We start from the raw sequence: 22,234 nt of genomic DNA, 5'->3' as shown, positions 1-22,234 counted from the left end.
GAGTGTCTGAGTAGCCTCTCTCCTCTCCTTTATGTCCCCCTTGACCTGAAGTTTCTTATCAGGCCTTTCAGACCAGAGGTCACATACCGATGGAAGCCCCTTCCCCCTCTCTCCTCCTCCCTCCACCCTTTTGCCTATTGTCCAAGTACAAGGGGGCTCCAAGGGGATTCCTTTTGGTTAAATGTAAGTAGTTTTAACGTCACCCTTTTTAGATAACACCTCATGCACCTAAATGTGTACTTGAGAATAAGAGGAAAATACAATATGGTGCGTTTATAAGTTTCTTCAAAATCCCAGCACCGTCAAGTGTAGCGCAAGTCCATGGCATCCCATTAAATAGCACACGCTTGTGAGTTTTTTGGGGCATGCCTGCCCATTGAAACAGTTGACTGAACTCTCTTCCACCTTTCCTCTCTCATCAGGCATTGATTGGCTTAGCTCTCCTGACATTACCGTTCCTGGGCCGTCGGAGCTCTGGCTTAACCCCACATCCTGGTATCTGATCGGCCGATGGACCAGGCACAATACATGAAAGTCCCTTGGTACTGGGCTGGCCTTCTGGTCTCCTAAACGGCATCCATTCTACCTCATTGAACAAAATTGCTACCGACGAGAGCAGAGAACTCAGATGACTTAACAGAATAAGGGGAGATGGGGGGGATGGGGAAATGGAGGAATGATTTTAGAGGGGTGACAGGAGGATAAGGTCACATAGGTCCTGTGAGAGCAGAGGTCAGAGGTCAGGTCAACTCACCTTGTGCCTATTAGAAAGCTCTAAGTGTTCTAATGGGATCAATTACACTCCACATTAGTATAAACCAGTAGTACAGGCCAATGGCTTTGACCAACTGTGGACTAGAATCGAGGACTAGACATGGAGGGGTCTTACGATTGACCGTGTTAAAGTCAGTCAGACCACATTACGACCATCCGTCTGACCAAAGGCCCTGACCGCATTCCAGGCTGTGAGGGATTTGTGGTAGTGGTTATAGAGATCCTCTTAAATTAATAGAGGATCTATTAATTAGAATTATTATGTCATCTACCCTCAAAGTTCCAGAATTGGGTGAAAATGCCAGCCATGTTGGTCAGGGAGAAATCCAAACCAGTCTATGGATTGAATGGCAGTAGAGGTATAATCCTGGTTTTACTCACGCAGCAAAATAAAAGTGAGGCATGTGATATACCAGATGTTTAATCGAATGATTGGCAACCTCAAATATTGTCATATAATTAGGAATACAGTTTATATGGGTTTTATACACATTTTCTGTATAAATAGCCTCTAAAATATATGTAAACAGACCTTAAATGTCAAAATTGTGTTTTCTTGGAAAGCTATTATATGATACAATATCAGTAGGCTACTTGTTGCATTTACAACTTGTCTAAGTCCTATCGTCAACTGATTTCAGCCAGTGTATGGCTGTGTATTGATTTTTGTATTGGATTGTTTGAATGGAATGGAATGTAGGCATATTGACAGTTAATAAAAACATACATGGAATCCTCCCTCTAGAACTGTCTGGCTAGCTAGCTAACAAACATACAGTGCAGATAAATGCTTCAAATTCGTTATTTTCCACTCTCTTATTCCAGCACTGGCAAACCATGGTTGACCAACTCCCTGACCAAAATGGCTGATCTTTATACCACCATAAGAAGGTTGATGTCCATTCTAGTATTTGATTCCTAATTCAATGGTCATTATGCATCACAGCATCACTAGGAGGAATGGGAGCAGTTAATTAATAAACACTGCAGTTAATCAAATTTAATAAAACGCTCGCCTGTGTAACGGATGTGAAATGGCTAGCTAGTTAGCAGGTACGCGCTAGTAGCATTTCAATCAGTTACGTCACTTGCTCTGAGACTTTAAGTAGGGTTTCCCCTTGCTCTGCAAGGGCCGTGGCTTTTGTGGAGCGATGGGTAACGCTGCTTCGTGGGTGACTGTTGTTGATGTGTGCAGAGGGTCCCTGGTTCGCGCCCGTGTCGGGGCGAGGGGACGACGTAAAGTTATACTGTTACTCCTGCCATCTTTCACTTTGAACTGGACTGTGTGTTTACGGGCAATAGCAACTTTAGATCACTATGTTATAAAACACCTGAAAGAATTTCTGCAAATACTGCATGTAAATACCACGGGAGTCCTCTTACGTTTAAGAACATTACGGTCCTATTGATCAAACAACCATGAACAGGTAGGCTATCTCTCTCAGTTGCCTATGCACATCAACAACAACAAGATCAGCAATATTATTAGCCAGAGCCAGATGAGCTCAAATCTAAATAAACCCTCTCAAACTTTTTCAGTTTGAAGTTGGCCGTCAAAATTGCTCTGATAAACGATGGGGAATAGTAGCCTACTGGCCCTTCTGCAGATTGCCTGCCAATGCATGCTTGTCCCAATCCACGTTTTAACAACTGAATGGGAACTTGCCCTGCCAATTTGATCGATGCCAAATACATTTGATTGGCAACTAAGAGATATGCTAACTGTGGATATGTCATTCAAGTTCAGCATAGAAGCTAGCAAAGTGATTTACATTTCTTGCTAGCTAACCAAATGAGACCTCCATCTCTAGATGTAGCCCCCGAAAAAGATACGGGGGGAAAAGTTGCCCACTCACCCACTTATCCAATGACATGACACCCTCCCAGCAGCTAGCTAGCTAGCTAGATAAAGTTAGGCTCTGTGTTTTTATCATGCTAAATAAATATAGTAGATACATATAAGCTAGCCTATTAGCCACGTTATGATTTACTTGTGTTCATTGCCTTTGCTAGTTTGATTGTATTGACATTCCCAGCCTTAGTTACATTCTTTAGGTTTTGTCCACAATATTGACGACTCTAGGGGTCAACCATTTCAGCTATTAACATTAAAACAACATTAAGATGTTCTAACCTTTTCAAAACCATAAATACTTTAAAACAAGCTAGCAAGCACACCACATTTTATTTTTGAAAGGTACTTTTCTAGTTCACCAATACATGTTTTGGTAGTCCAACAACTATTGCTATCAGGTTGTAAATCACAGCTGGCCTGGTGCATTGTTTCCTGCCTCAAGCCATTTGGGATGCACTTTCAATTCCTCAATATTTTGGACAAAAATTGAAGACTGTAAAGAGAATGTAAAGAACGGTAGCATTTAACACTTCTACCACTGTGCAGGGGTTGGAACCAGTTCAGTGAACAGCACCAGAACCAAGAACAAAGGTGATCTATACTGTTTTGGAACAGAACCATTATTTTAAAAGCATCGGAACCAGTTAATAAAGTAATTTTACGTTCCAGGTATTTTTGCCAGTCCCCCCAAAAAAGCAACAAACGTCTATGCAAAGCTCTCACTGTAAAGTAGATACTTATTCCAGTGTCTGCCTACCTGTCTGCCAGCTGAAAATCTTTGCCAGTGTGTTACCTGCCTCTCCCCCTCCCCCCAGAGCATGCATAGTCTACTGTGGCTACTGACATTACAGGCGCGATTCAGAAATTAGGGAGAGATTTTTTTAAATTAGAAAACAATGGATGAACTTTTTCAATGCTAGTTAAGGATACTATAGTTATCATGTTTCATTGAATTTATTAACTACAAAAAGGTAAGGTGTGTTTTTATTTTAATTCCGGTGCAGCTCTGCACACACAAGCTTGTTAGCTAGCTAGCTTGTTAATAAGCTCTGGTCTAGCTCTCGAAAACTCTAGGCGGCATTATGTGTATTGTAATGTAACTGAGAGTCAAGCCAACTTCCTGAAGTTCAAAGACATTCAAAGTTCCTTCATAGAAGCCTCTCCTCCGTAGGTATAATTCTGTGGGCCTAATTCAGATAATGCATGTCATAACAACAAGATGCCCAGTGCTCTACTCACCCTCCAATGCATGTACATAGCTTGCCCGCTCCATAGCAAGCTGCTCTATCCATTGGTGAAGTAATTTAATGTACAAAAAAACTCAAAAAGAAACTGAAAGGAACAATATAAACTGGTACTTTTTGGGGTTCGAACCGATTAATAACTTTATTTTGCTGGTCTGAATAGTGGAACGTAACGAGAAAAAAAATCTGCAAAAAATGATGCTTCTGTTCAGAACAAAACAATTGGAAAACAATTTTGGTTCCAAACCCTGTCACTGTATTCTTATTTTTGGCATTGAATCCATGAAGTTTTATGCTAATGTGTGCTAATTACCACTGTTTATAGTTTATACATGTTTTTCAGAATGTGAAGTTAGGATAGCCTGAACATGAGGAATTTGGATTGGTATCTCTAGCTTGAATGGTTAAAGAGTTACTGTTGTTGAGTTATATTATGCAAATGTCTATTGTTATAGTTGATGGTGAGTTAAATTATGCAAATGTAGCTAATACAATTGTTTATAGTTTATAAAGGATTTTAGAGAATTTGAAGTTAGGATAGCCCGAACATTTTAAAGTTGGTCTTGTAGCTTAATTAACCAAGGAGCAGGACCATTTTGAATAGCACTGTATTCCTGTGGTTCTCATTCAAACCCATGTTCATTTATACAAATGTAAAAGGGTTATAGTTCCAAAAGTATGCATAGTAGAAAATATCCTTTGACAAGCCATATAAGTTGGACCAGTCTGAACGTCTCGATGTTGGTTTGGTATTGATAGCTTAGACGGTGTAAGAGGAGATACAGTAGGTCTAGATTATTAGTCTATGGGGCTTTTTTTTGCCATTGAATTTATATATGTTTTTTTCATTTCACCTTTATTCAACCAGGTAGGCTAGTTGAGAACAAGTTCTCATTTACAACTGCGACCTGGCCAAGATAAAGCAAAGCAGTTCGACACATACAACAATAAAGAGTTACACATGGAATAAACAAAACATACAGTCAATAATACAATAGAAAAAAATAGAAGAAAAAAAGTCTATATACAGTGAGTGCAAATGAGGTAAGATAATGTAGTTAAGGCAACAAATAGGCCATGGTGGGCGAAGTAATTACAATTTAGCAATTAAACACTGGAATGGTAGATGTGCAGAAGATGAATGTGCAAGTAGAGATACTGGGGTGCAAAGGAGCAAGATAAATAAATAAATACAGTATGGGGATGAGGTAGATTGGATGGGCTGTTTACAGATGGGCTATGTACAGGTGCAGTGATCTGTGAGCTGCTCAGACAGCTGGTGCTTAAAGCTAGTGAGGGAGATATGAGTCTCCAGCTTCAGTGATTTTTGCAGTTCATTCCAGTCATTGGCAACAGAGAACTGGAAGGAAAGGCGGCCAAATAAGGAATTGGCTTTAGGGGTGACCAGTGAAATATACCTGCTGGAGCACATGCTATGAGTGGGTGCTGCTATGGTGACCAGTGAGCTGAGATAAGGTGGGGGTTTACCTAGCAGAGACTTGTAGATGACCTGGAGCCAGTGGGTTTGGTGACGAGTATGAAGCGTGGGCCAGCCAACGAGAGCGTACAGATCGCAGTGGGTAGTCTATGGGGCTTTGGTGACAAAATGGATGGCACTGTGATAGACTGCATCCAATTTGTTGAGTAGAGTGTTGGAGGCTATTTTGTAAATGACATCGCCGAAGTCGAGGATCGGTAGGATTGTCAGTTTTACGAGGGTATGTGTAACGGCTGTTCGGACGAAGAAGAGGAGTAGGGATTGGACCAAAGCGCAGCGTGATATTTTGACATAACGAAGTTTATTAAAGTAAAGACGAAAACCGAAAAACCTTTCAACAAACTACAAAATAACAAAACGACGTAGACAGACCTGAACATGGAACTTACATAAATACACGAAGAACTCACGAACAGGAACAGACTACATACACTAACGACAAAACGAAACAGTCCCGTGTGGTGCACATACACAGACACGGAAGACAACCACCCACAAACAAACAGCGTGAACAGCCTACCTTTATATGGTTTTCAATCAGAGGAAAATGTCAAACACCTGTCCCTGATTGAGAACCATATAAGGCTAATTACAACCGACCTAAACATAGAAACACATAACATAGAATGCCCACCCCAACTCACGTCCTGACCAACTAAACACATACACAAATAACAGAAAACAGGTCAGGAACGTGACAGAACCCCCCCCCCCCCCCCCCCCCCCCCTCAAGGTGCGAACTCCGGACGCACCACCAAAAGTCTAGGGGAGGGTCTGGGTGGTCATCTGTCCACGGTGGCGGCTCAGGCTCTGGGCGTGGTCCCCATCCCACCATAATAAATCCCCGCTTCTTTAGCCTCCTCCCAATGACCACCCTCCAAATTAACCCCACTGGATTATGGGGCAGCACCGGACTAAGGGGCAGCACCAGAATGAGGGGCAGCACCGGAATGAGGGGCAGCACCGGAATGAGGGGCAGCACCGGAATGAGGGGCAACACCGGAATGAGGGGCCACACCAGAATGAGGGGCAACACCAGAATGACTGGCGGATCCTGGCTAGCTGGCTCTGGCGGATTCTGGCTGGCTGGCTCTGGCGGATCCTGGCTGGCTGGCTCTGGCGGATCCTGGCTGGCTGGCTCTTGCGGATCCTGGCTGGATGACGGCTCTGGCTGGTCCTGGCTGGATGACGGCTCTGGCTGGTCCTGGCTGGATGACGGCTCTGGCTGGCCCTGGCTGGCTGGCTGGTTCTGGCGGATCCTGGCTGGCTGGCTCTGGCGGATCCTGGCTGGATGACGGCTCTGGCTGGTCATGGCTGGATGACGGCTCTGGCTGGTCATGGCTGGATGACGGCTCTGGCTGGTCATGGCGTGTGGCCTGCTGGAGGTCATTTTGCAGGGCGCTGGCAGTGCACCTCCTTGCACAAAGGCGGAGGTAGCGGTCCTGCTGCTGGGTTGTTGCCCTCCTACGGCCTCCTCCACGTCTCCTGATGTACTGGCCTGTCTCCTGGTAGCGCCTCCATGCTCTGGACACTACGCTGACAGACACAGCAAACCTTTTTGCCACAGCTCGCATTGATGTGCCATCCTGGATGAACTGCACTACCTGAGCCACTTGTGTGGGTTGTAGACTCCGTCTCATGCTACCACTAGAGTGAGAGCACCGCCAGCATTCAAAAGTGACCAAAACATCAGCCAGGAAGCATAGGAACTGAGAAGTGGTCTGTGGTCACCACCTGCAGAATCACTCCTTTTTTGGGGGTGTCTTGCTAATTGCCTATAATTTCCACCTTTTGTCTATTCCATTTGCACAACAGCATGTGAAATTTATTGTCAATCTGTTTTGCTTCCTAAGTGGACAGTTTGATTTCACAGAAGTGTGATTGGCTTGGAGTTACATTGTGTTGTTTAAGTGTTCCCTTTATTTTTTTGAGCAGTGTATAATGGGTACATGTGCTGTATATCTGTCACATGTGCGCCTGTTTCCCACGTTCACATCTGCTATTTTCAGAGAAGTATAAAAGAAAGCTAAAAACATTTAATCGTCTTTACCTACACCTTTCATAGACTTATTTACATATTTATATAAAAAAAACTTTTTCTGTATTCCATTCTTCAAAATAACAGGTAGGCCTAAAGCACTGGTACATAAAATTACCAAAGGGAAAAAAAAGTCCTATAATCTTTGGAGCAGAAGCATCTTGTTCACAAAGGGCCTGATTCAGACTTGAGATAAGTAGACTTAATGTGGACTTACGTCAATAAAATATGGACTTAAGGGCTATTCAATATGTATCACAGAAGTTCAGCTTTACAGCGCGATTGAAATTGAAAGGCAATGCTACCACATTAGTGGAGACAGCATTGACGGTAAACGTTGCATATGTCGGTTCAACCGGAAATTACCTTCACATTTCTATTGCGCAGTCTGTATTGCTTCAGCGATACAGATTGAATAGAGCCCTAAGTCAACATTTTGTGACTTAAGTCCATTGTTAAGTCAACTTATCTCAAGTCTGAATTGGGCACAAACATATATCTCATACTAGTCCGTGTCAAATAATTTAACTACATGGGAGTGAAGTAATTGACTTCTGCTTTAAAGAGCCACTGAACACGCCGATTGGCACATCTCTTTTTCTGTTGCTCATTTGAAAAATGAGGTTTCAGTCTTGGTGTGTTCCCTGACCGATTCCGCGTTTGGTTATGATGTTTGTCCCCTATGAGACACTGTAGATGCGGAAGGTTATTTCACTTCCTCAAAATCCCCAGAATGAATCTAAGATAACTAAAGAAATCTGTAAGAAAATGTTACAGTTTTGCCGAGGGTATTTGAGTTGTGCAACATCTAAGTTATTTCGCAAGTAAAAAAAAATGTCAGACATGATGTCTTATATAAACAGTCTGCCTGTGCTATTGGATAGAGAGCAATCACTGCAGCTGTTCACCCCATGTTATTGGGCAAATGGACATCGTCAAATCAAAACCCACCTTTAATTTACCTGTTGTGACGCATGGATGTTCCAAACTCTGTTTTAGATGAGACTGACTTTATGATCAAAATTATCCTATTTACACTTTGTAGTTAATTTTGACACTAGATGAACTGTTTCTGACTTATAGCGATGCCACATAGGTCGTTTTCAAATGGATTTGTTGCTTTTTAAAGGCAGTCCCTCCTCAACTCTTTGTTTTTGCCGAACATAGCACCAGATAAGAGAAAAGAAGCTAAATGTCAAGTTGTTTTGTTGTTGCTCCTCGATTAACCATGAGGGCCTGAGCACAAGAACCATGTCCCTCTACACAGAGCTGCTTTTACAGGGGTTAGGCTTGCAGACCTCCACACACACATACATACACACACAGCTGAAAAGCGACCACCGGTTTACCGCTCTTATGCAAATGCATCAAAACGCTTGAGTAAGAATTATATATGAATCCAATGAGGGCTTTTTTTCTCTTTTAGAATTGCTTAGCCACGAGCGGTTTAGAGGCCTCAATGGTGAGTGGCCGCTGCGCTCCTCAGCCATGCGTATTATTCAGCTTGACGAGACGCAAACTGACATAAGCACCAGGGCTCACTTTCAGCACCTCGCAATCCGATTATATGGCCAACGCCGCATCAATGCCATAGGGCCAACAGGAACCAGAGTCCCTCAACCATACCCAATCCCCCCATTCCCCGTCCTCACAACCCCAAGCCACCCATTCATATGTTCTGTTTTAAGAACCCCCTCCCTTACTGAACCCCCCCCCAACACACACAGGAAAAAGAAAGTGATTGATTGATTGATTGGTTAGATTATTTGTTGCAGTCTTAGAACAGAAAGTGCCTTCAGAAAGTATTCATACCCCTTGACTTAATTCCATTTTTTTGTGTTACAGCCTGAATTCAAAACTGATTTAAAAAATATATATATTCTCACCCACAATACCCCATAATGACAAAGTGAAAACATGTTTTTTTTTAATGTTGGAAATGTATTGAAAATGAAATACAGAAATATCTAATTTACGTAAGTATTCACACCCCTCACTCAATACATGTTAGAATCACCTTGGCAGCAATTACAGCTGTGAGTCTTTCTGGTTTATTCTTCAAGCTCTGTCAAGTTGGTTGTAATCATTGCTAGACAGCCAGTTTCAAGTCTTGCCATAGATTTTCAAGCCTATTCAAGTCAAAACTGTAACCAGGACACTCAGGGAAATTCGATGTCGTGTTAAGCAACTCCAGAGTATATTTTGGCCTTGTGTTTTAGGTTATTGTCCTGCTGAAAGGTGATTTCATCTTCCAGTGTCTGTTGAAAAGCAGACTGAACCAGGTTTTCTTCTAGGATTTTGCCTCTGCTTAGCTCTATTCCAATTATTTTTGTCCTAAAAATCTCCTAGTCCTTGCCAATGACAAGCATACCCATGACATAACGCAGCCATCACCATGCTTGAAAATATGAAGAGTGGTACTCAGTGAGGTTTTCTGTTGGATTTGTTCCAAACGTAATACTTTGTATTCAGGACATAAAGTTCATTTGTATGACACATTTTTTGTAGTTTTACTTTAGTGCTTTATTGCAAAAAGGATGCATATTTTGGAATATTATATATTCTGTACAGGCTTCCTTCTTTTCACTCTGTCAATTAGGTTAGTATTGTGGAGTACCTATAATGTTGTTGATCCATCCTCCGTTTTCTCCTATCACAGCCATTAAACTCTGTAACTGTTTTAAAGTCACCATTGGCCTCGTGGAGAAATCCCTGAGCGGTTTCCTTATTCTCTGGCAACTGAGTTAGGAAGGATGCCTGTATCTTTGTAGTGACTGGGTGTATTGATACACCATCCAAAGTGTAATTAATAATTTCACCATGCTCAAAGGGATATTCAATGTCTGCTTTTTATTTTACCCATCTACCAATAGGTGCCCTTCTTTGCAAGGCATTTGAAATCCTCACTGGTCTTTGTGGTTGAATCTGTGTTTGAAATTCAGTGCTCGACTGAAGGACCTTACAGCTAGTTATATGTGTAGGGTACAGATATGAGGTAGTTATTCAAAAATCATGTTAAACACTATTATTGCACACAGAGTGAGTTCATGCAACATAGTATGTGACTTGTTAAGGACAGTTTTACTGCTGAACGTATTTAAGGGTTGAATAGCCTTACATGTTTTCTTAATTTGTAAAAATTTCGAAAAACATAATTCCACTTTGACGTTATGGAGTATTGTGTGTAGGCCAGTGACACAAAATATAAAGGTAATACATTTTAAATTCAGGCTGTAACACAACGAAATGTGGAAAAAGTCAAGTGGTGTGAATACTTTCTGAAGGCACTGTGTGTGCCCAGTCTACATGGGATTTTCACATAGTATTAGATGGAAAAAACATGTAACGTCACACAAAACCATTTCATTCTCCGCCCACACTCTAATCACCTCTATTTCTATTGGCTCTATATCTAAATTAAACAATCCTACTACCCCAGTGTTGGTTTGACTATGGGAGTCATGGCTAATGTCACTACAGGTCCCCTAATCTAAACCGGTGTTGACAACCACAGAGCTCACCCCTCTTTCCGTGCTGCGCAGGGACGCTTGGGTGCTTAGAGGGGGCACCCGTTTAAGCAGTGGGCGTTTACAAGATGCTACCCCAAAAGCCTGCCAGGTGTTGAAGGGGTACGGTGGGCCCCTCTTGCAAATCATCCTGCACCCGTGAAACTGTTGGCCAGATGAGATTAAACTCAGAGTGAGATACATTTGCAATTGATTACCGTTGAGCCACTGTGACGAATTTAAGGCTTTTGGGGGAGTGTGTGTGTGTGTGTGTGTGTGTGTGTGTGTGTGTGTGTGTGTGTGTGTGTGTGTGTGTGTGTGTGTGTGTGTGTGTGTGTCTCTGTGTGTGTGTGTGTGTCTCTGTGTGTGTGTGTGTGTGTCTCTGTGTGTGTGTGTGTCTCTGTGTGTGTGTGTGTCTCTGTGTGTGTGTGTGTGTCTCTGTGTGTGTGTGTGTGTGTGTCTCTGTGTGTGTGTGTCTCTCTCTCTCTGTCTGTCTGTTTGTCTGTCTGTCTGTGCTTACTGCTTAAGGCCTACACGCTAGACCCGAAGAGGAGCAAAACAAGTCCCCGAAAAAACTATATATATTTGAAATGCAAAAGACCCTGAAGAGTTTGAATGACTTCACTGCTACCCATGTCCATTCTCTGGGACATATGCCTGTTTCAAACCAGCTGAATCGGACTACTCTGCTTCCTCTACACCCCTCTGGTTTGTCTGGTATTAATGAGCAATTAACTTTGCATACAAGGCCATAAACAATAGTACTGGTTGTCAGATGATGCTAATGCTGGTGGCTGTGGCCCTGGTGAAAGGAGGCTGAGGACCCTGGTGAATGGAGAGTGTCATGGTGTTACTCGTAGATGGGAGAATGATATGCAAACTGTACCAACACGTCCTTAAGAGGATTAAGAACACCACTTGAGATGCAGGCAGCACGGTGCTGATATAAGAGTGCCAAAAGATGGGGGAATGTTTTAAGTTACACACATTGTCCCATTACTGGGCAATATGGTGACAGCAGAACAGTAAAATACACATATTACATTTACATAGGTTTGAGGGCACAAATATAGCCTACCTATTCAGAGGTATGCTTATAAACTGATAATACAGATGATATCATAGCGTAACTATATATTCATGAATTAGGCAGTGCAATGCATAGGCTAGATCACTGACATGCAATATATTTTGCAAACGAATACTGAATGAAACATGAAGTAATCAATGTACACTTCAAGACTACAACGTTGAAAGATCATGTCTGACCAGCATGAGTTAAATAACCGCCCTAGGATGAAAATAATACTTTTTCTCCCATCGCCCTCTGAGCGCACGGACTGGCTGCTTAGCAGTCAAAGAACAGGTGCAAGGAATCTCTGAACAGAGCGTATTGTCTGAGGAGATATGGCTTTACTTAGTTTGGGGAGGAGGGTCTTATGTTTAATACAAAGTTAATATCGATTTAATGCTTGTCACTGCTCCTCTGAATCTTGTGGCGTTTCGAATTCCCTGGATGTTCGGAGTTTTTTTTTGCACTGCATAAAGGTTAGCTTAGCCCTCACCGGAGAGCCTGTCTACAGTCCATACACAGCCGCATTGTAGACTCTCTGGGGTAGTTAGGCTACATTAAAGGGCATTGATGAGTCAATTGAAATGTACAGTCGTTGGATACGCAATGAAAGTCAACAAACCGCTGTGCGTAAGCTAGTCTTTTGGGTGTTTGGGATGTTTTCAGAACTGGTTTAAGAAAGGGTAGCAAATTATGTCTATGGGGCTGTTGTGTTTATACTCACTTCTTTATCTGCCGTTATGTATAGAGTAGACCGCGTACTTTTTTGTAGGAGACGGATATCATTTTTTGGATCATTGTCACACCATCTTCATTCTTCTTGAAAGAGTGAAATAAATGTTCCCCTGGGACGAATTTATAGGCCTATAATGCAGTAGTGCAAAGAGAATTACCCCACTTTGAAAATGAAACGGGACACCTCGTGAGAAACTAAAGAGGGGTAGATAGATGACTGGTGTCATTCGGGAGAACGCGCACCAGTCAGAGCAATCTGTCCATCCGCGCGCTGGAAAGTTCATTTCCCTTGACGTCACCAACTAATAATGGGGATTAATAAACAGCTAGCCACCTGTCGGACCCTGGACACAATGTAACGGGCCATACAGAAGCGTTCATGCATGGGTAACATATTTACTCTACCCATTCACTTAACGAAGCAGAAAGTGACGCAAGACAATGGTTAAGTTAATCTATTTAGTAAATTGTTTTGAGATGTGGAGGCAGCGTTAAGGACCTGAGGTCCGGGTCTTTCAGTAGACCCCTTTTCCGTTTCAATGCAGAAGCAGTCTGTCTTGTGTCAATTCGAGGGTGGGACGCAGCGGGGGGAGGGGTGAAGTGTCCTGTAATATTTTAGAGATGTGCTTTTAATGGCATTAATTCAGCCGGTGCCAGCTGTTTCTGCTCTGTTTGGTAAAAGAGGCCAAGACGTGGCAAGCTTGCAAAGCTAGTAGAAATTAGTTTCGGTGATCGAGGCTTCCTGCGAACCATCTGCTTGCAGTCACAAAGGGAGGATTTTTGGAGCAAATTAAAGAAATATGGGCTCATAAAAAAGCTTTGAAGGTCTAGTTACTTTCGCTGTGAATGGTGACGGTGTTCCCAGCGCAGACCATTCTTTTGAGCCACGCAGAAAGGCCAACGCACGTCTGATAAGCGTTCACTTTCTTTCACAAGGGAATCATTTCACGGAGGCGTTCCGTTTTAATTAACCGATTGTGATCACTTTACATTCGATTAATGTTTAACCACTTTGGCGATCATTACTCGAATAACATTTATATCAAACGAAGGGTAAATGTAATGGCTGTAATGTCGATTAAACCTAGGCTACATAAAAAATCACGTGCTTAAAAATAATGCATTGAATTATGAAGCAAGAAAGTATAAACTAACATACCATTCGTTTTTCGTTTGTTTTTAATGCTTTAAAAAATCTCATTAACCTTGTTTGGCCTGAAAGCAAATTATAGCCTAAATTATAGCCTAACTTGATAAGAATATATTTAGGCTAATATGAATGAAACATTTCTGCAACTGACTAGGTATCCTATTTCCATTCCCTGATATGTTATTTTATTTCGTTAGCCTATATTTTTGTTTTGTTTTTAACAAACAAATGCGTCTTACAAGCTTTTTGACAACTGGCTATGTTTTAGTTTTCCCCTAAACTATTCGTTTGACATTGTTAGAATATGCTTACTATTTTAGCCTATACACTATTTCGGTACACAAAAAAACAGTAGCATGAATGAATTTCGGTTTGGAAATGGATTTTGTTTAACGCTAATGCTTGGTTAAAGACAGAGCAGAATTAACGCGACGTTAACATGAATGAATTTCGGTTTGGAAATGGATTTTGCTTAACGCTAATGCCTGGTTAAAGACAGAGCAGACTAAACGCGACGGTAACTGGCTCAAATCCCGCTTTAATATGAGTTTTATACCGGCTTTCAATGTGCGCTCATATGAATGCGTTTTAAATCAAATCACAGATGCACTTTTATTCAGCTGGTTAAAACAGCAGAACAAACCACGTCTATGGAAATAAAGCTTTAATTCTAGTAGGTCTTTTTGAAGGCGAGGGAGAGAAAGGGAGAGAGGGGCGCCATGGCAGCTGAGGGTGACAGTTAGTTCATGGTTAACAGGATCAGCAGTGCACGGTTAGGGCCGCACACTTCTCATCTGCGCTCAAATGTGCAGCGGGTCTGGGTCTGGCGCACCGAATGAAGACTTTGCAAAGCCCGTGATATTTAACACATCTGTTAAAGCGTTCCTAGAGCAGAAATCCGTTTAAGACATTATTCCATGACGAGGTCCAGATTGAGTGTTGAGAGTCCGACGAAACACGAAGCCAATTTACATTGGACCCAATCCACATATTCCTAAATAAATTCACACTTTAAAGTAGGCTAGTTTATAAAGGATGCTAAATGAAACCATGGCGATACGACTTAGCCTGTCTGTGTTATCATGATTGTGAGAATGATTGTCAATATTCATAGCCTATGATATTGATGCATTATTGCAATATTCATGCGATATTTATTTATGATCATTGTTGTTGTTATACGAATGTTTTGCTGCTGTCGTCGTCGTTATGATCGAGTTATTATAGTATCATTTTTAGTGGGCTGTAGCGTTCATTCGAACTTTTGATCTATTAAAACACCGCAGGGGAGCTGAATAAATATAGCTGCTTCTTCTGGTTAAGCCCTCATTCAGAAGCCCCAAATTATGTTTGAATCTTTTAGGATCGCTTTTTAATTAGCCTGCGTGCGTCTCCACTAAACAACACCCAATTGCAGAGCCTCAATGGAACGTGGTCAATATGCAAAATTGATGACTATGCCTCTTTTGTGGAAGGGACATTGTGTGTCTCTTGCTTATGAAGTCTAATCCAATCATAAATTGCACTCTGGCCAATCAGCGCTCCCGGCACGGCGCTTGAAAGCGACCCATGTTGAGAACTTTGTTGAACCTCATTGTTGAGGCTGACAGTTCTGAAAGGAGCTTTGGGGCAGCTTGCTATAAAACGCCTTCCCCAGAGTAGAGGGGCCAGAGGAGTAGAGCTAGTCAGTCCGATTGGAACCTATCAGATCCTCATTTGTTCTTGACGGAGTATTTCAACAGATCGTTTCGTGTTGCGTTATACTACAGACGGGACCATGATGATCCCAAGCATCCTTGCGCCTAATGCGATGTACCCAGGCCTTTACCGCCCCTCCGCCTCCTTGCCTGTACACCAGTCCCTGCAGAACGCATTTCCAACCCATTCCAGCTTCCTAGTGGAGGACCTGCTGCGGATAAGCAGGCCGGCGGGGTACCACCTCAGACGGACGCTCCCCTCGGCAAGCGTCTCCCCGGCGACAACCACCACCACCATGTCCTTCAGTGCCATGCCACTGGAGCGCATCGCCTCTCCAACTGCCTTGAGGCGTGACTCATGCTCGCCGAAAACGTCACAACCGAGCAGTAAAGATCCAACATATCTTAAGTTTGGAGTCAGCGCAATCCTTGCACCATCACCAAAGACCGGTGAGTGTGAAAAAAAAGTTTGACCTTCTTTCTAATTGGTCATTTTATCAGTTTCTTACACTTAGCATATTGTAAAACAGATAAAAACATGTTTGTCTCTTCATGAGTGTCGCCGTGATAGTTGGCGTTTCTTGACACGTTATTTTCCTCTACAGCATCGTTGCCCCCCGCCATCCACCACAGTATGCACCCCAAGGCCTTCTCTCTCCCCTACTTCGACGGATCCTTCCACCCCGCCTTCTTCAGGTCTACATATTTCCCAGGTAAAGAACTAATCATGCACGTCCAGACACCGTTGAATTGCACTTTGCGCACAGTTGATACTCATCTCTCGACTGGGACAACGTTCAAGAACTTTTCATATCAAAATGTTTTACAGAACGACTTTTCCAAATAATGCTTTGAATGCTTTCTGCAAAGCTCTAAAAGTTGCAGATTTCTTTGCACAAGCCCTGTATAGGCACGCATATCATTGCAAAACTTAGCTTGTGAACTTTTCAGTGCTTTCAGAGTGGGTGTGGTGGGGTGGATGGAATTGGTTCCATTTGCACCGACTTCTCTGCTGCTGAGCTCACTGGTCGCTAACATAGATCTCCTTTCCCCAACTGCTAGTTAACCAATTATCCGGAATCATCACGGTTTCATTTCGAGACGGGCTGCGGTTCGGTCTCGTCGCCCCACGGCCTCATGCATTAAGGCCATTTTGGTGTCTCCTCCGCAAGGTCCCGCGTTTTCCCACAGGGCAGGGGCACTGGGCCACTGGTTGCCAACAATGCTTTCAGCGCCATAACACATTTGGTCAGCTCCCCCCTGCGCAAGCCACCCACGCACCCCAGAGTGACTTCTACCAGGCGGGCAAGAGGCGTAGACCAGTCATACACTAATTTCCCTATTAGGCGCCATTCACAGCTTTCAATATTCTCACAAGACCACATAGCTCGTTGTTGTGCTTGATTACGGGAAGTGCAACCATGAGTTGTGAATATGGAGGTAGTCTTAGGCTAAGTTATTTGGCAATACATGGTAGGCTTGTAGACAGGCATACATTTGCAAGTGTGCAATAATTCAGTGTCCTGTAAAGAATTCTTCTTTGTATGAACAATAATCTAATCAGAGCACACTACAAATGTTCAGTGTTTTACCATATCCCTGACCTGAAAAACACACCATGCCTTAAACGACATCCTTCGTCTCTCCGTTTTTAAACTCTGGGGCCAATCAACAGGACGAGATAAATAATCATCTATTAGAAAAGTCTATAAAGTCGCGAGTCCGTGCTTTCATTCAGACAAATCATAATGGGAGTTGGGAGTCTTTTCATGGGATGCGCTGAATACCGCCACAAAACAGCTCGAGCGGCCTGAATAGCTTTTCGTGTTCATTTAATGAAAATGATTTGAGGGCAGAACAAATGCACCCGGGGCCCCTCGGCATCAGTATTCAGGTATGCAGTGGTGTTTAGTTTGAAAGTGTAAATCTCCTTTTGTTGCGATAATATATGGCATTCGCAGCCTGTCCAAAGTCTTTTCTGCGTTAGTTCATTACTACACAATTACCGTTCACGGTTTATTAACTCCTCTATCCGTCCTCGCGGGGTTCCTTAAAGGATACGCTGCCTCTTTACCATACCAATGCGGCTGTGGACCGACCAATGTGCTAATTAGTCACCTCGTGCCATTTCACTCAAAAAGGAGACGTATTCCGCGGCCAAAGGGGGGAAGCATATTCAATCATAACAGATTGCAAAGTTTGTAGACAAGTGTAAAAAAATAAAAAGTAGGCTAGTTGGCTAAAGACATAGCCTTCCAGGGGACCGATGTCAACGTCTATTTTAAGCCTATTGCTACGTTTCGGCGTGGTTTTATGAATGAACAGTGTTTATTTGTTGAATTAACGTTCCCCCGCCTCTTCTTCCACAGCGTCTTCATCGGTCGTGCCCATCCCCGGAACCTTCTCTTGGCCGCTGGCCAGCAGAGGGAAGCCGAGGAGAGGGATGCTCAGACGGGCAGTGTTCTCTGACGTGCAGCGCAAAGCTCTGGAGAAGATGTTCCAGAAGCAGAAATACATCAGCAAACCAGACAGGAAGAAGCTGGCCTCAAAGCTCGGTCTCAAAGACTCACAGGTAAATCACTTACTTTTATTTGCCCAGTGTAAGCCGTGCGTAATACGCGTGTATTTACGCTAACGCATATGCATGCGTAGGTTGATTCTGTTTTGTATTATTGAAACTCTGCAATAAAGTCAACCTCATCAAACTGAAACGGAACTAACTGGCTCTACTATTCCTTCTCCTTCGCCAGGTTAAAATCTGGTTCCAGAACCGCAGAATGAAGTGGAGGAACTCTAAAGAGAGGGAGCTCCTGTCGTCAGGAGGTTGTCGCGAGCAGACCCTGCCCACTAAAACGAACCCACACCCAGACCTCAGCGACGTCGGCAAGAAGTCCTCCGCGGAGGAAGAGGAGGACGAGATGGAAGAGGACCCATTCGGTGCTAGAGGCGCGCCTGGCCTTTGCCATTCCCCCGCGGCGAGGCGCGAGTTGTCTAACAGCGCCGGATCGAACCTCTCGTCGCCATCTCTCTCCAGCAAGCACTCGGAGTTCTCAGAATCGGATGAAGAGATCACAGTTTCATAATTTATTTGTTTATAAAATGGTATTCCACAGATTAACTGTATATGTGTGACCAGGTTTTCCAGAGGCTGCATCCCTTAATTTAGACCCAACTACTAAGAAGAAATGTATTTTTTTCATGTTCCACCATTTTTTAGAACAATGAACTTCTGTCCAAACAATTTAAACTATATCCATGATTATTTCTTTTTAAAATAACTGCAGGGTTTATTTTATAGGAAGGGCCGGCTCTTGCCTTTGACAGCAGAGTTTTAAAGTCAATTTCATTAAATTCTACACATTTTGCCATGTGGCATATGGAAAATGTGGCAGTTTTAAAGCAAGTTTTCAGCAGTTTTATATATTGTGCCATGGGGTGGAAAGAAAATGTTGCAGTTTTATTATACATTTCATGCAATTCTACTCATTTTGCCATGGGGCTGAGAAACATTTTTGCCGTTTTAAAGCAAGTTTTCTGCAGTTCTACACATTTTGCCATGGTGCAGAGAGAAAATGTTGAAATGTTATGTCATTCAGTTCCACTCATTTTGCCATGACTTGTCATGTTAATGATATCTGAGTGAGAGTGGCTAACAAAATGAATGGGGCCCTGGGCCCGGTCGGTATTCGGCCATGATTTTCTACAAGTTTTGATAACTGGCTAGACTAACTTACCAATCTAAAAATTGTTTGCAGGAATGGCTAATTGAGTGACTGTCAGTGACTGACAAAACAAGAGAAAAGCTGCCGGTGCACAACCAAATTTCAAATTTGCACCTTGTGTATTCTACTATTCTAACTTTCAACAGTAAGTTGAGAACCTGACTGAGTTTTTTAAAAATATGGGGGGCCCTAGTGGCCGGGGGCTCTAAGCGACCACTTGTATCGCTTATGCCTGGAACCGTCCCTGTTTATAGGATATACTTAGAAATGATTTGCTGTTTTGCACAGCTCTTTCAATTGTACAGTATTTTGTACAACTATTTGTATGGACATTTTATGCCAAGAAAATGGAGTTACCTGGACTACTTAGAGTTTTTATTGAAAAGGGTTGAAATTTCGTGCATCATTTATACGAATTTGTTAATTCAATGTATTGTGTGTGTGTATATATATGTGTTAATATTTCACTACGTTTGTTATTTCAATGTATTGTGTGTATATCTGTTAATATTTCACTATGTTTTGTACAAATACCAAATAAAATGTAACAGTTACATGGTATAACTTCTGTTACAAAGTGAAAATTGACAACAACAAAAAACATGAAATATATAGACAGGTTTATGTTAGTAGAGAGCCATAATTGATAAGTAAGTCACATTGCATTAATTAATAAATAACCATGTTTTTTTTTATTGAATCACAAATAACTTAAGACTAGTACAGTGACCTTGAGAATCAGTTCTCCAAGCTCTGGAGAGAACATCGACGATCCACTCCACACACCTGCTCTGATGCAAAAGAGACTGTACACAAAATACTCATTTTCAAGTAGTTACAAATTGTCTAGAAAAGTCATCAAAATGTTGCAAGGTAATCAAGTATCTACACTTATGTTACATATATATATTTTACATAGCATAGAATGATACACATTCGTTGAGTTTTAAGAACACGTGAATTTCTACAGCGACACCAGTTTCACCATCCAAACCTCTCGAAGCGAGCAGGGTTTTCACAAGTGGATATACAGACTGACAAACGCATACATATCCGTGTTTTCTTTGTGCTTGCATTTACTATGACAAGAGACCCCCCCTCCAAGCGTACAGACACACATTTGATTTGATTTGTAAATGAACAAAGACTGTACCAGCTCCCCAAAAATGATTCACAAAATCTTTCACTTGCTGTACATCTCTTGGCAGTGCTGAAAAACTTTAAAGAACTGACCTTAAGGCTTGGCTTCAATTTTGAGTTCAAAATGAATGTTGCATAGGATTGATGACTAGGAACACCCAAACATTGAAAGATAATGGAAGCGATGCTGGGAACAAATAACTATCGGACCAAAAAACACACTTCCTCTCCTGGGATGAAGGTTCGGAGGAAATGGGACAATATACACATTTCTGAAGCCAAGAAAACAATCTATTACGTTTTGACCTGAAGCCATAACCATTCTAAATCTTTAACTTCTCTCATTTGTACCTTTAAACATGAGCTCAAGTAAAATGACTTTAAACAAAGCAGGATATACACACCGTTACATATTCACTCAACATTTTGTCATGACAATAATAATCATTACACATCACATAATCAAAACAGACGACAAGCATGGCAAAGGCGCAAAGGGGTGTATAGAAGGTAGATGAGGTATAGAGATGAGAACAAATCCTTAATAATCGTTCCCCCCATATTCATTACATATCCATTACAAAATGATTATTTACTTTGAGCACCAACCAAATGCACTTTTCTATCTCACAGGTCATCCTTAATAAGTTATATCCAAACTTTTACAAACTTCTCAGCATTGGGAGTAATACAATTAATTACATGTAATTAAAGCCCAAGTCCCTTTCCCTAATAACCTCTTAATAACATGGCATTGGTGTTTGATATGACGATAGTTCTACAAGCCCACCTGCCTAGGCACAACGCAAAGAGAGTGTCGACTTAAAGCCCTGTAAGTTTACAGCCAAAAAGACAAAATAAAAAAGTAGCCTATGCACATAGTCTGTTACAGAAAAAGTAAGGCATCTTTTTACGTTCAGTCCAGCACCAAAGTAGAGACTTTCGTCTGGAGAAGAAGCTTATGCTACGGCGACCCGTTTGGGACAAAAGGAGTCACATGTAGGGGCAGGTGAATGGTGATGGGTGTGTGTGTGTGTCACTGGGGGCATTGAGGAACCAGTGAATTTGGTCTCTGTGGTGATGACGAAGATGACACCTCCAGCACCATGCTCCAGAGGAGAGGGCCTGTAGCTCAATCTGTAGCCCAGTTCGGAGCACTGCAGCTGGGGAAGAGCCGCGAGGAGCCTAGCTTGTTGATCTTTTCTTAAATAAGGAGACCATGGTACCGATGCCGATAAGGAAAATAACGAAGAGGAAGATGATGCTCCATGCACAGTGTAAAACTCTGGTGTATGTCAGTTGTTTGTCTAAACGGTACATGAGAATTAGCTGGAGAGCGGTTGGCCATGACGGTGCAAAAAAATAGAACATTGCAGCGGCCGCTTTCTGTTTCACTCCTTTATTTGTTGTTCAGTTCTTCCCTCGTTCTGGGTTGCCTGCACCCAAAGTGTTCCTGATATGACAATCAAAGTGGCCTGATTTCTGTGGCGTGAGCTTGAAAAACACGCATTCGAAAGAAATGTTGCATTAGGCTGAACATAAAAACTTGAACTGAATACATTTTCTGTCTTCTTGGGAAGGAGGAGTCGCCGGATCACAATGTTGACTCCAGCGATGAGTCCACGATGTCATGTTGGTGACTGTTGGTATTGGAGTCGCTGTCGTATCTCCGAGGGCTGGAGGAAGTGGCTGCTTCCTTCAGCCTCATTAGCATACTCATCTGAGGACAGAGACGCCCGGGGTCAAAGGTTAGCGTGAGTGTGACCGCGTGTGTGTGTGTCTGTGTTGTCTCATGGATCTGCA

At 42.5% G+C, this 22,234-nt stretch overlaps 2 protein-coding genes across 7 annotated transcripts in view; one reads left to right on the top strand and one right to left on the bottom strand.

Moving 5' to 3' along the window:
- The first annotated feature begins 15,199 nt into the window (after nucleotides 1–15,199).
- dbx1a (developing brain homeobox 1a) lies at nucleotides 15,200–19,855 on the top strand. Its single transcript, XM_055899115.1, has 4 exons — nucleotides 15,200–16,019; nucleotides 16,175–16,282; nucleotides 17,939–18,141; nucleotides 18,320–19,855. The coding sequence occupies exons 1-4, from the start codon at nucleotides 15,650–15,652 to the stop codon at nucleotides 18,650–18,652; spliced, it is 1,014 nt and encodes a 337-aa protein (XP_055755090.1). The 5' UTR covers nucleotides 15,200–15,649; the 3' UTR covers nucleotides 18,653–19,855.
- Nucleotides 19,856–19,960: 105 nt separating this feature from the next.
- The window catches only part of nav2a (neuron navigator 2a), a 131,982-nt gene continuing 129,708 nt past the window's right edge, over nucleotides 19,961–22,234 (bottom strand). For all 6 annotated transcript variants that reach the window (XM_055899114.1, XM_055899109.1, XM_055899111.1 and 3 more), the window contains one exon: nucleotides 19,961–22,151. In XM_055899114.1, coding sequence (XP_055755089.1) covers nucleotides 22,026–22,151 — 126 coding nt within the window. In that variant the 3' untranslated portion in view covers nucleotides 19,961–22,025. The remainder of the gene's footprint in view (nucleotides 22,152–22,234) is intronic.

The sequence above is a fragment of the Salvelinus fontinalis genome, chromosome 35, assembly GCF_029448725.1.
Source record: "Salvelinus fontinalis isolate EN_2023a chromosome 35, ASM2944872v1, whole genome shotgun sequence".
NCBI lineage: Eukaryota > Metazoa > Chordata > Actinopteri > Salmoniformes > Salmonidae > Salvelinus > Salvelinus fontinalis.
Note: the sequence above shows the minus strand (reverse complement) of the source record. Positions and strands in the feature narration are given on the sequence as shown.

Excerpts from the sequence above, each read along its gene's own strand:
- dbx1a (XM_055899115.1), top strand. The coding sequence starts at position 15,650 with ATGATGATCCCAAGCATCCTTGCGCCTAATGCGATGTACCCAGGCCTT. Across the intron at positions 16,283-17,938 it reads CAGGTCTACATATTTCCCAG|CGTCTTCATCGGTCGTGCCC; the intron begins GTAAAGAACTAA and ends CTTCTTCCACAG. Across the intron at positions 18,142-18,319 it reads TCGGTCTCAAAGACTCACAG|GTTAAAATCTGGTTCCAGAA; the intron begins GTAAATCACTTA and ends CTCCTTCGCCAG.